Source organism: Amphibalanus amphitrite, unplaced genomic scaffold, assembly GCF_019059575.1.
Source record: "Amphibalanus amphitrite isolate SeventyFive unplaced genomic scaffold, NRLGWU_Aamphi_draft 000092F_arrow, whole genome shotgun sequence".
Taxonomy (NCBI): Eukaryota; Metazoa; Arthropoda; class Thecostraca; order Balanomorpha; family Balanidae; genus Amphibalanus; species Amphibalanus amphitrite.
Window position 1 is genome coordinate 36,454 of NW_024881588.1, and position 13,586 is coordinate 50,039.

General features: G+C 49.6%; 1 protein-coding gene across 3 annotated transcripts in view; it reads right to left on the reverse strand.

Moving 5' to 3' along the window:
- The window catches only part of LOC122380137 (glycoprotein-N-acetylgalactosamine 3-beta-galactosyltransferase 1-like), a 35,228-nt gene that overhangs the window by 5,381 nt on the left and 16,261 nt on the right, over positions 1 to 13,586 (reverse strand). For all 3 annotated transcript variants that reach the window (XM_043362982.1, XM_043362983.1, XM_043362984.1), the window contains 2 exons: positions 4,958 to 5,110; positions 2,867 to 3,005 (listed from right to left, as the gene is read on the reverse strand). In XM_043362982.1, the coding sequence (XP_043218917.1) occupies positions 2,867 to 3,005; positions 4,958 to 5,110 (292 nt within the window). The remainder of the gene's footprint in view (positions 1 to 2,866; positions 3,006 to 4,957; positions 5,111 to 13,586) is intronic.

Consider the following 13,586-nt stretch of genomic DNA (forward strand, 5'->3'; position numbering starts at 1 on the left):
CTAGCGTCTTGAGCAAAGTTCGTCCTAGCGCTAAGCATGAAGGAAGGCGAAGCTTAGCGCTAGGATTTGACCACAGTGAGCGGAGAAGCTTGGCATGGGCGGGCGCTGAAGTAGGGTAGAATATCGAGCTTCAGCAATAGATACCGCAGCCAGGACGACGAGAGCGTTTATGTACCATTTAAGTTTAATGTCCTGTTAGTTTCAGGCTGCCCAATTCTATATACGTCTAAGTCCGTATATATTAAAACACTTGCTGATGATATGCATGGCAAGGAGACCGAGGTAAAATTCATATGGTAGACGCGCTTTTTACAAGGGAGAGGACTCAACTACAACACTTTTTAATGAAAAATGAAGCCATCGATCGAGTCAACAACTCAATTTCGCTACGCCTTTTCACCCGAAGAGAGGCACGGAAGGAACTTGCTAAATGGGCTCGCTTTTACTAACACAACAATCGGGCCTTCAACACGTATAAAGAGACCACAAAGTGCCATCACTTAGTGGTCCAAAGCGCCGGTGTGTTTTGGCAAACTCCGTCCGTACTGAATCATTTAGTTGCCTCCACCCCGCCATTGATCGATCGTAAGAAGCGTGTCCACGCACGCTTCTTACCGCGGGGTGGCGCTCCGTCTCGGCGTGCGGAGCAGACAGAACGTAAACCAGTGGACCACGGCCGTATAACCACGGCACTACCGGCCCCAGAGAACGACCGGTCAGAGGTCAACGGCCTCATCGCCCGGCGGCAACATCTCCGATCAATACGACTGTCAGACCGCCGCAATAGGAAGACGCTGCTGACTGCACGAGTTTTATGCCTCACCTACTCAATACTTTTCAATTTCAAGACTGAGCGTTGCCAGTCGGCATGTCTGGCACTCTGCCACCCACCAGAGTGGAGGTCGTAGGAACGCGGCAGAGACTGATGACACGTCATCGCCGGGTGTGAACAATTGGGCACTGTTCTACACAGGTGTGCCGGTTCCCAGCGTGTTTGGGTGACCTCTACTGCTCGCCGGGGGCGATGGTGGACATTGGCAGCGTCTGTCATTGAAGAAAAAGCATCTCTGTGCTTAGCGCCATGAGAGACGAAGGGGTACAAGTTTGCTGCAGTTGCCGCGGTGCGGTAGTAAGCACAGTGGATGGGAGGAACTACTGGCTAAGGAGTTGGCTGAACGCTGCAAGTCGTAGCAGCTGAGCGTCCTGGATGAGAGTGCAGTCACCAGGAAGTTAGCTGACGGAGGCAACCTGCAGGAATTTGGGCGTCCGTATAGAACTAGCTAATGCCATCGATGCCACATCGATGACCGCTTAAGGTGACAGGAAATAAACAGGAAACAAGAATAAATTCGCCAGGTTTTCTCCTGACCGCATCAATATTTTTGGGTCAGGACAGCGTCTCTCCAATAAATAATGAAACCGGCATACCTAGGTGTGAATATAAACACGAGCCACATACCGTTACCTGCCATTGCTAACACAAAGATCTGTGACGGTGATTATATGCATCAACTGAAAAAAAGAATTACGACCATAACGCTACTGGACCTCACACGGGTACCTGGATAGACGGCCTCCCAACAGGCCCTCCGGCCTCCTTCCTTTGACCGATCGGATATGGAATTCAAACTGACAGGTCTGACCAGTCATACGGGCTATGAGACTTGTCAGAGAGACACGAATCTCACCGCTAAGGTGACACCATCAGCCAGTCTGCAGTATTTTTATTCACCTATCGAAAGCTTCAAAGTCCGTGTTGTCTCTTGAAAACCGGCAGCGTTTTATCGCCACAGCCCGGCATCACTCAGTGTGTCAGTGTACAGCCCAGTGTGATCCCGTGTACACGGTGCCGTATAATGTATGAATGTATTATGTCCCGTCACCGCATGTATCTGGTGTATCACGGCTCGGTGTCGCCCTGTGTATCACCAGGCTCGTTGTATCACCACGGTGCCGTGTTACCCAGTGTATCACCACGGCCCCAGTATCCCCAGTCGCTCGGCCGCACTTGTCGCCCCATAATGAGGGATTATCGGCCGGGCCGCCGCGCGGACCACCGTGTCGCCGACACCGGATAACGTCACACGTGATCCGAATAGAGTGGCACCGGATTAACAGACACACCAACCGCTAAACCTATAGACATAATTGATACCGTCCGTGGTGGCTAAAGAGGGGATCCATTAAACTTTACTAACTCTGTGGTCACGTTGACTAGGCTGGGTAACACGGGCGTTTAGCGGCTAAGAAAATTATAGCAGCGATAAATCCGACCCAACTTTTCGCGGCAATAAATTGTGCGATAGAAGCCACAGGAACGCTCCCGTGACGGGTCCCAAAGCGGCCCAGTCGCCGTGCTGTCTGACTAGGAAACCTAACCGTGTCTGTCACTAGGTACGCTGTACATTGTACAAAGTCAAGCATTCATAAGAAAAGAACGACTTCATTTTGACAACACTGGAGAACGACTAATGGACTATGTACTAATTTATATTTGCACCATGGGACCATGGAATGTATAATTGTCAGCTGCTTTCAGTGGACTATATTTGGGAAATTAAAAGTTGAGGATTGATGTGTCAACGTTTTATTCCCAAACGAGCTCCTTTGCCCGGTGAGACACCACGTCTCATTTTTTTTTCACGAGTCTATGGGCATTTGTTTATACCTGCGGTTTATCGTTTCACCAAGATAATCTTGCCTCATTCATCTGGCGACTTGTCATACATCTCACCTCACCCGTTCCTTCTATAATTCGGAAGTTGTAACGGCACCTCTGTTCACTTTCCCCACTTCCACTCGCGTCCCCCACAGGACCAGTCGACTCGCGCCCGTCCGTGACCTGACCTGACCCCTCGCCACTCACGTGTCGTCGTCCGCCTTGAAGAACCAGTCGGCGTCGTCCCAGTGGTGTTCATACACGTAGCGGAACGCCTCCTTGGTCTTGGCCCAGAGGAAGTTGCGGCCCTCCTCGACGTCCAGCTTCACTGACGGCAGCTCCGGATCTGAGGGCAGGTCAACGGGTCAGGTGAGGTCACAGGTCATATCGAGCAGTGGGGTATGATCATCGATCAAGGGTAAGGTTTCGAGTTACATTAGAGGGCTAGGCCAAAGTATTGATTTAAGTCATAACAGCAGCAGGTCATCGATTCAGGTCGGATCCGCCGGTCAAGTCACGGGTCGGGTCAGCTTACGAGGTCAGATCAAGTCGCATGGTTAGTTCAGATCACTACGTTGGGCCAGGTTACATGGGTTGACAAATCGTTAGGGTGGGTCTTCACTTTTCACAGCGGTGTCATGACAGGGCGATCACCTAGACCCCAGGTGCACCTGTCTATACGGTTTGGTCAGATCACACGCATAGTTTCGGAATCATATGATGCTCTGGCTATCTGTGAGTGGGGTAGCTGCTTATATCGTCAGCTCTGGCTTATGAAATGTGACAGCGACGTGAGCTCCGACTTAATGAATCTAGAGCGGTGTGGAAAGAAGCCGCCGTCATGAACAGCCCTCAGGACAGCCCATATAATTTTATGGCGCCTCAGAATTTCCGGCGACTGTCACGAAGTGCGCCGCCGAGCCAGGGTTATCACATGCTGATAACAGTGGCACAACTATCACAGCTATATGGTAGAGCTATAGCACACAACTGGCGCACAGGGATAGCTATAAAAGTCGGCTAGGAGCGGCCAGCACGGTCATCGTAAACGGAAAATTGCATTATATCGGATATTGTTCGCTCAGGGTGGGGCGAATAATAATTCATTGCTCTAAAAATAACCGAGGATGCTGACCGCTTCGCTCCTATCTATCGCTACGACCATGTTTGTATTCATTATCCATGACCTCTCAGTCCATTCATAATGCACAGAGGGATGTCATCATCGTCTCCCGAGAGCTAGCTTACACAGTACACACTAATTGTCCAACGACAGCGATATGATGACAGGGGTGCGTGGCACTTACAACTGTTTGCACGGCGGCCCAGCCCTATGTAGTTATTGGCTGTTCTTGAGTCTAACACTCTCACTGTTATCACGCTGCACTTACTGCTCTGCACTTACTCTCCACCTTATCTATAACACTCCATGCAGACTGCAGAGTCGGTACCGTCTGAGCTACCCTCACCATCAGATTTCCCTGCATGGGTGTAAAACTACACAGTACGAAGCCCGAAATATATCCTCTCCTCTTATAGGCAAGTCATGCAGTGCTATCACAATGCCCATTCGTCGCAGAATCCCCGGTCTTACATGTGGCCGAAAAAAAGAGAAAAAAGAATAAACATGTATGTAGATCCCCAGTTCTATGGTCAATGGAGTGATCCCATCCCCAGGGCAGCGATTCCGATACAATTACAGGAACCCATACATATCGAGACCGTATGCGACAGCGGCGTCAGGGCGTCAGGGGGACCTGTTACAGGGTCGCCGCCGCCAGCGCTGTGCACTGCAGGCAGACGCCTCAGGCGCCGTCGGCAGTTGCCATGGCAACCCGGTATCGACGCCGAGTTGGCCGGCCGGAGCGGGTCGGGGTTCGAGCCGAGTAGAGCGGTGCAGACTGGAGCGGGGAGCGGGGCGCTGAGAGGGGGAGGGAGGGGAAGGAGGGGAGGGAGGGGAGAGAGTGATGAGAGCTGGGGAGACGGTGACAGAGACAGGGGAGATGGTGGCGGACGGACAGAGTGGGAAGGGAGAGTCAGTCATCTGGCTGGGACGAGTCTACAATTATCAGGAAATGCTTGTGAGACATGTGACATGCTTGCATGTTCTCTCATTGACATCACCAATGCACTTTTCCAACGTTCAGTCACTCCTTTGAATCACTACATGCCTGCACATCGCTGACTTGGTGTCGAGTACTACTCCAACCACTGTCCCTATCTGACACTGGGTAAATACACTCTAAACGGATGAACTGCCCCGCCCGCTGTAACCCTCCTGCCGCCCCTTTTTCTCACCTTCCACTGTGCTCATGAAGAGGAGCTTATTGCAGCGTTTGCCCCAGGTGGCCTTGACGTGTCGTGCCTTTTTCTCGTGGTTGGCCGGCTGGGTCATCACCCAGCAAAGCACTCGAACACGTTTGGCCAGCTCCAGGGCGACCGTGTCACCGCCTGTGGGCACAGAACAACGGGGTATAGACGTAAATAAATACACCAAACGAGCTTGTTGGTGAATTACGCACAATAAAGGTAAGCAGTGGAGTCAATATTGGTGACAGAGATGGTAAAGGATGGGCATCGCGAACATGAAAAAACGAAAACTTCAGAAAGCATTGCCAATACCTGAACCACAAACATGGCAATATTGTATGTATTCTATTCGGGCAAAGCAAGGCCGGTGCAGCCTAGCATAGCAATATTGACTAGATGGCTATTGGGTAACATATGGTAAGCACCATGTCCCCTGTAGACCAGGTCGGCAGACGGCGCAATTCAGTTTATTAATAAGCGACGTCCAGAAGCACCAACTTAATCATGTCCTATGACGTCAAATGTCCACCGCTCCTCAAATCACCCTAATCAACTACCACCTGTATATCTACTGTTTTCACGTAACCATAGCGTCCAACAGTGAAAACAAAGTTCACCAGAGCCCTGCGTGACGACCTTGAGTACCGCGAGCTCACTTACATCAACGGTTACACGTGCTGTGCCCGTAATAGATTAATGACGCGGTGTATTTTTACTCGCATTGAACTGCTGTGTGTGCCGTAACCGTCGACTCGCTGCTGGCTCGTGCACAGACACCGCGCCCGGTGGGTCGATAGGTGCTCCAAGTTCGACCATATCCAACGCAGGGGGTGGTGTGTTAAACCAACACTCCAGCCTCAGCAGGAGGCGCTCAACAAGCTTCATTACAGAACAGACATGCTGTTCTTCTGTCCTGCCATCCAACAGCGCCCAACTGGCAACTCAATTCCTTATCCATGACCATGTGTGTGCAGCGTGCACAGATCCGTAGTGTGAACTTCGGTGGACGCATTACCCTCTAGAACATTCCCATCCCCTCACGCACCAACCCCTTCCCGAGGCGGAAGGCTGCGTAGTGACACCCCTCCCTGGACACGGAAGGGTGTGGTTGGCTCGGGTCGACGTCAGCGTTAGTGCTAACACCCCGCAGTCACGCACCCCGGCAGTCCATTCGCCGAGCCCTCCCAAGGAACCACCCAGCGACGGCGTCTGGGCATAACGCCAGACATCTGCGGGGGTCTCAGGAGGCTCAGCGCCATCGCTATAGTGGTCAGCTGTGGCAGCCGATAGAGCGGGGGAGGGGAAGCGATCAATCGAGCCGCAGCCAGTGGCTCTCCGCGGTCACTACCGCCATTGACGCCACAGGTGTGTCCGTCCGTCCGTCCGTCCGTCCGTCCGTCCGTCCGCCCGTCCGCTCCTGTCACCTCGCCTACACATCGATTGCTGTGACAATATGCTGCGGAGTGGGTGGGCCTTCTGTCACGAGCTGTCCACCATGAGGTGTCGGACAGCCCCGGCCCAGAGCTGGCGGAAAGTCGATAGCGCCAGTAAATCCGACCAGGGCAGAGGAGAGAGGTATAGAGAGCAACGGAGCAGCTCGATCCGTAAGATATGGGTCCAGCGGGACGGTATAATGAAAATGACTGGTACGGACTGGGGTCGACGGGACGGTTTATATGACAGAAATAGTCGCAGTGCAGCTGTGATGGAACTGTAACATCGCAATTAGAATCCATATTGCATTTGCAAGTGGAATGCAATTACGCGGGCTGTTACAAACTCAGAAAAAAACGACAACGACGATGAGCGAAGTGAGCCTACCAGTTACCACCACAGCCGTATACCTACCTTTAAACGCTCAATATGTTTTAGCATAGACAACATAATTCATGTTGTCTATGGTTTTAGTAGTCTGACGTTCAATAAGTATAAGTAACAATTATGTGTGCTTATATGGTATAAGCATGTCAGTTAATCATACTGCAGCCTAAGGATCTTGGATATGGTTACATTTTTAGAAATGTGCCATGCATCGCAAACTTTGTGATCAGCCCTAATCGAAATGTGGGTGTGATTGAACCACACACCTGTCGACTGTCGCCTTATTGATCCATGTATTATACTGAAGCCAATTTTAGGTCTACAAAGACGGCGCGGGCCAAATATAGAATATTAATGATGACGATTATGACATCGAGGTATATGAGTGTACCCAAATTGCGAATCTATCCCGAAGTGCCAACCTCTCACTAAGGCCGGGAAAGGCTGGTGTTGCAGATCTCCACAGCTGAGAGCCACCTCAACATTGGCTGACCTTCTGCTGAAAGCTGCATTTAGTGAATGCTGCTATTCTCCACTTGTCTGATAAATTAATATCACAACACAGTCCTACATGAGAGACGAGAACGTTCCACGATGAACGAATGCCAGTCTGCCCGTACGTAACGGCGCCGTTTTGTCAACAAAGATTCATACCGATCGGACCGATCGCTCAGACAAGCGACATTGACCACTACCTACGTTATGACGAGCCATAATCGACCCAATGCGCCGTATTTGTCAACGAGTCTGTTTTCGACGAAACTGTTTAAAGCGTAACGTATACATGCAGCCTGCCGGCTTTTGCACCTTTCTCGGGTAAACCAATATAACGCTCCAAGTCCAATGAACTTGCAGTATTGAAATAATCTATGACAACAGATGACAGCACAATGGGTCAATATCTGACCTTACCGTCAGCACATACCCTTGCTAGATAAATGGGTAGCAGTATTTTTAGTAAAGCTTGTGTGCAGTGTGGGTGGAATCAGGACACTAAAGAGTCGGTGGAATATGTCCCCCGCAAGATATCGGGCACCAAGTGCAGTTGGCTGCAGGATGCTGCTGGAAAATGAATATCGATTCGGTGACAAATTGCACCAGAGCAATATGTGCAAACGCATCAATGCGAGATTACATGGTCTATAAATAAGCATGAAATTTGATGAGTCATGTGTAATCGTCATGCATCAGCTTTTTCCTCGTAATGAAAGCGGTTCAAACATGGTCGTTGGGGGGGGGGGGGGTCGTCGCTCGAGAACCAGGCTCGTACAATTAATGCACACCACCGAACTAACGTAGATATTCGCACAGCTCTCCTTCATCGAAGTTCTAATCTATATGCTAAATACTACACATTCGTCTGATTATTCCCTAGAAACAAAACGACTGCGCCATTGAAGATTTAACCGTATCGCGGAATGAGCCATGTAGGCCTTCGACCGGGTCATTCACAATTCAGAGCGTCTGCCCTGCAGCTGCAGCTGGCGGGACGCGACCGAGCCGGGCCCTTTGTTCTCGGTTCGAGACAGCTCAATATTGAAGGCCCACGCATTAGCAGAGCACGCAACGCGCACACAGACATACAGACACGCTACAGAGAAAACTAACCGACGTGCCTAGTCGCCATGTGCCTATTGAAATAAAGTAATCATGTTTATAGCAAAGCATTCATTCGCCTGAATAGCTTCGGTCACACTACTTTAACTTCTGAAATATATTTCAAACAGTTTCACGTGCGTGAGAGCTTTCAATATCATGTGAGGTAGCTTCTCTGACTCTCATATTATAACATACGCCTCTGCTAAAAATTGTACACTTAATTAACTAGCGTGGCTTGTTACGTCTGTTGGTATAGTAACATAACACGTCCACTGTACACTGTTACATGGTACCGTGCTCCAGACTCTTCACCGGCTCAGTTTGAGTGAAGGACGTGTCAGCTCGGCAAAGCTTTATGCAATTTTGCTCGCTCGAAATTAAAGGGATTATCAGGGTTAAAAAATTGAAAGGAATCGGCATAAATTTCCAATCAATGAACTCCCCAGACTCTGCCGATTCTAAATATATGCATAAAATGTAAATCGGTACCAAAATTTGCGAGATATAGCCGTTTCAAAATTGACAAAATTGTACTTACTCACGCAAAACAAGTACTTGGGCGGCCAAGTTGGCCCATCACTAAAATGTAAACAAAGAGCAGCCTTGGGAAATTTCGCCAAGGCCGCCGCACCGCACTGACGATTTCCACAAGACGGGCCTTGTCTGTTTTGTTTTTGTCTTGTTTTTAGGGCCTTGCAACAAGATTTCAGTGCTTGGCATTGAATTTGGATATGAACAAATTGAAGATTTGCTTTTCAATAAGACAGCAAGAGTTATCAACATTGCCAAAGTTATTATTTTGATTTGGGTGTGATTTGAATAGCTTGAGCTTGTTTGCTGATCATCAAATCTTGATTAATATCATTTAAATGTCAACAATTTTCAAGGGTAAATTTGAGTGTTTTATTTCAATAAATTGAAATGTAAGTGCATCAGGCACAAGAGCTAAGTTTCAATCTGATTATTTTGTCAAGAGTGGTCAATCTAATGTAACGTCTTGCGAGAAAGCTTACCTAAGTGACTGAAGAAAGCGCTACCTACAGTTTTTCAAGATCTATGTTGATCTGTTTTTTCAAACAACAGGTTGTACAACATGATGTTGTGACATGACCTCTGTGTCCTGTACGTCTCCCCTGCTGCTGCAGCAGAGCCCCGGCTTCAACTATAGTTTGTTATGGGTGGGCTCTCCGTGAACGTCTTGGTGCGTTTCTACATATTGCTGCTGTGAAAGGACGGTACATGAAAAAATATGTAACTTGTATGTTTTTTATTGCCCTGGTACCTACTTAATGTATATTTTTGTTGTTTATGAGTGATAAATGAATATATTTTGAGGAAAATTGAGGCATTTCAGTTTTAGTTTGTGGAACAGAACAGAAGAAGCTGCTGAGTGCGGATCATGCTTCAATTGAGAGAATCATCCTCAGTTATCTACATATAGGCATGCTTTGTAAGCTCCTTGCATTTTGCCAGCTTCTACTTGCTAGTCAAAGTTGTAAGAAGGGTTAGGGAGAACAATTGGTACACATGCCACCATAGGCGCGGGAGCCGGGGGGGCAGTGGGGGCAGCTTGCCCCCCCAACTCTGGGGCCGTGGGGGCGGTGCCCCCACAGCTTTGAGACGGAATACCACACTTTTTTTGCAAATGTTTTCTTTTTCTGTTGAAAAAGCCGAGGGGTGAAAAATAAGTGGCCTAAAACCGGTGAGAAAACTAGATTTGGGGGTACCCTAGGTTGATCTCTATTATGGTGTGCCCCCCCAGTCGGAAAGTAGTTCCCGCGCCCCTGCATGCCACCATGTGCAATCACCAAACGAATGAACGTGAGGGCCAAGTCCTTCACACAGCATGGATGCTTATAGGTACTGCACTAATGTATAATGTTCATTATGTTCATATTAGCAACTCACCCAGGCAGCCTGCCTTGTGGTATTTCTGAGTTTAAGATTTTGTAAGACTCACACTAATCATAAGGTAAATTATATTGATATGTATGGATGAACAATGTGCAAAGGGGTCGCACGTGCCTGCTCAGTGCTCAGCCATGGATGCACGTGCCTTCTCAACAATGGGCGTGCTTGCAGACATCTCCATGGACGAACAATGTGCAAAGGGGGGGGGGCGTGCCTCCGCGGCCGCCTGTTGGCTCAGCCGCTGCTGCTGCTTGGCGCCGCTGCTGAGCGCTGCCGGAGACGCCGCTCGCTGCCGGAGCTGCCGGAACAGTCACCGGAGCTGCCGCCCGCTGCCGGAGCTGCGGGAGCCGGGCCCGCCGCTCATCTGTCAGGACCGCCGACGGCAGCACGCCCGTCTGTCAGGGTCTGTCAGTGCCGGCAGTGGACGCGCGCGGGTGCGGGCCGGGTACGGACGCGCGCGGGTGCGCGCCAGGTACGGGTGCGCGCCGGCTATGGACGCGCGCACGCTTGCGTGCCGACGATGGGCGCGCGCGCGTGTATGCCGACCATGGCTGCCGCCCGCTGCCGGAGCTGCGGGAGCCGGGCCCGCCGCTCATCTGTCAGGACCGCCGACGGCAGCACGCCCGTCTGTCAGGGTCTGTCAGTGCCGGCAGTGGACGCGCGCGGGTGCGGGCCGGGTACGGACGCGCGCGGGTGCGCGCCGGTACGTGCCGGGTACGAACTCGCTTGGGTGCGCCCCGGCTGTGGACGCGCGCGGGTGCGCGCCGGGTACGGACGCGGCGTGCTCGCCGGGTAAGGACGCGGCGCGCGCTTGCGTGCCGACGATGGGCGCGCGCGCGTGCATGCCGGCCATGGCCGCGCGCGTGCGCCCCAGCCATGGACGCGCGCTAATGCGCGCCGGCGATGGGCACGCACGTGCCTGCTCGGCAATGGATGAGCGACGAGCGTGCCTTCTCGGAAATGAGTATACATGCAGACATTTCATGGATGAACGCTTTCAATATGTTCAATGTGTTGAGACGGATCTGAGTAAACTGGAGAGAAACTAGGATAGTTTTAGTCCTGCTCAACTAGTTCTGCCAATAAGTACAAACACCACCTTGCTGCCAACTGCTTACCAAATACCGCATCTGTTGTACCCTTGCATGATGCATATGTACATACAGAAAAAAATACAGTCTGTTGAAATCTGAAAACATACACTGCTGAGCACTGTGGATGAATCTGTATGAACCCTGTGGCTCAGCGAAACCTTCTGGCCCAGGTTATAATTGACAGTGAATTAGGAATCAATCCTTGCGAACAGAAAATAGATCATTGTGCTTTAGATGAGCATAATGAAGAAGCGTTCCTGAAGTTGAGTTAGTGGCTTTCCATCATCCATGCCAGATGGCCAAAACACACCATTTCAATACTGTCCCAAAAATATATTTCAAAACACTTATTGCATGGCTATACACACCAGCTTACTCAGTCACCACACTCAAACCAAGGCCATATAAGGGTAGTAGTATAGCAGGCGTCACACTTGTTTTTTTGCAACCATGAACGAACGAAGAGAGGCGCTGTAGGTTAGGTTTGGTTTGGTAAGGTTTGGTGAGAAAGCATCTCTGGGTATAGCGCATCTCCTTGGTTGCAAAAAGAAGTGTGACGCCTGCTTTATGACTACCCATATAAGTAGACTCAAACACAGTCTACTGATACAAACGTCACTGGTCTCAAGTCTGCGCTCAATGCACCAGATGTACACTACTCACAATACGTCAGGACTCAACGTCAGCCACCAATTTTCTACATCAAAATTCACATCAGGTTTTCAAAGTAACAATGTATGTGCCACTTCTGTACTTTGTGCTACAAACACAGAATAAATGATATCAGTCAGCAATGTATTGCTCATTGTCAGCCAAAGTCTGCAAAGTCAGTCCGCAGGCTTTGCAAGTAAGTGCAAAGTCTGCGGAGATCAGTTGCTTTACACACCACCAATATCATGCTGCAATGTGCTCAAAACATGCCTATACACCAACAACAAAGCACAACCATGAAGCACCACTGATAACACTTAACCTCAAAGCACACAACATGATAATTTATTTATTTTGAGTACCTACAGAAACAGAATGTCTCAAGGCCACTCGTGCTCACTCCGAAATCTGCCAGTCGCTCAGCCTTGAACATTGACATTATTTCATCTGAAATCTATTTTCTTCACTTGATCAAAGTTGATCTGCGTCATACATCTTACAACGGATGTCTCGAATTATTGGTAACGTTCACCACTTGGCCCTGTTTCACCGGTGATAGCAGCAAGCTGCTATCACGTTTCGCGAGCTGACGTCATGTCGTGACGCCATACTGTTGTCGTAATGGGTAGTTCCGGCGCACGATTGCCGCGACCTTTGCGGCAGCTGCCGGACATTGGTCACGTGACCACATTTTCCGTGTGACCTTGAGTTGGCACCAGATTTTGTCGACAGACGTGGCGCAGCTTATTTTACTGCATTATTTTAGATACTAAATATTTAGGCGTGTGGTGGTAAATGATACCGTGCAAATAATATTGAATCATCGGTGACATAGTTACCATTGATACTTGAATAGCATCAATAAAATGCAATTTATCTATTATTACTCTTCCATTGATTTTATTGTGTTTGCAGGCATAGGTAGAAACTGAAAAGCTGAGCCTGCAGCTTACAGTTGTTCTATACAGTAGCGGCGGAACACCTTCAATTAAGGGGGGGGGGGGCACTGCCGACTTTCGGTCCGATTCTTTCCATGCAACGCCCATAGGGCTAATGTTAAAATGCCAAAATTATAGGGGGCACGGTGCCCCGGTGCCCTCCCCGTTCCGCCGCCTATGGTTCTATAACTCTTAATGCATAAATCAATGCTACTGAGGGCTGCAAATTTGTTTTTTACCTATCTTAATAACTGATGCCCTACCTTCATCTACCATTATCTGTAAGAATCTTGCATCAATCATCACCAGACTTCTTAGTTGTTTTTTTTTTTACATACCTACGCCCCAGCCGCGAGAGTGGGCGGGTACGACTCCCTCGCCTTAATTGAGCTAGCCTCGCGGGAAAAACGAGCATGTGTGCCGTTACGGGACCGGGGACGCAGCGATTGATGCACGGTTTAAAAGTCTCAGGTCAACTGATGGCCTCCGAGGGTCAGGTCAAGTGCCCCGAGGGCCAAAATACGATTTCGGGTTTTGAAAAATAACTGTCAAAAAAAAAACGGCGCAGAGTCGCGATTTAAGTACCATCATGTTTGTCATGCT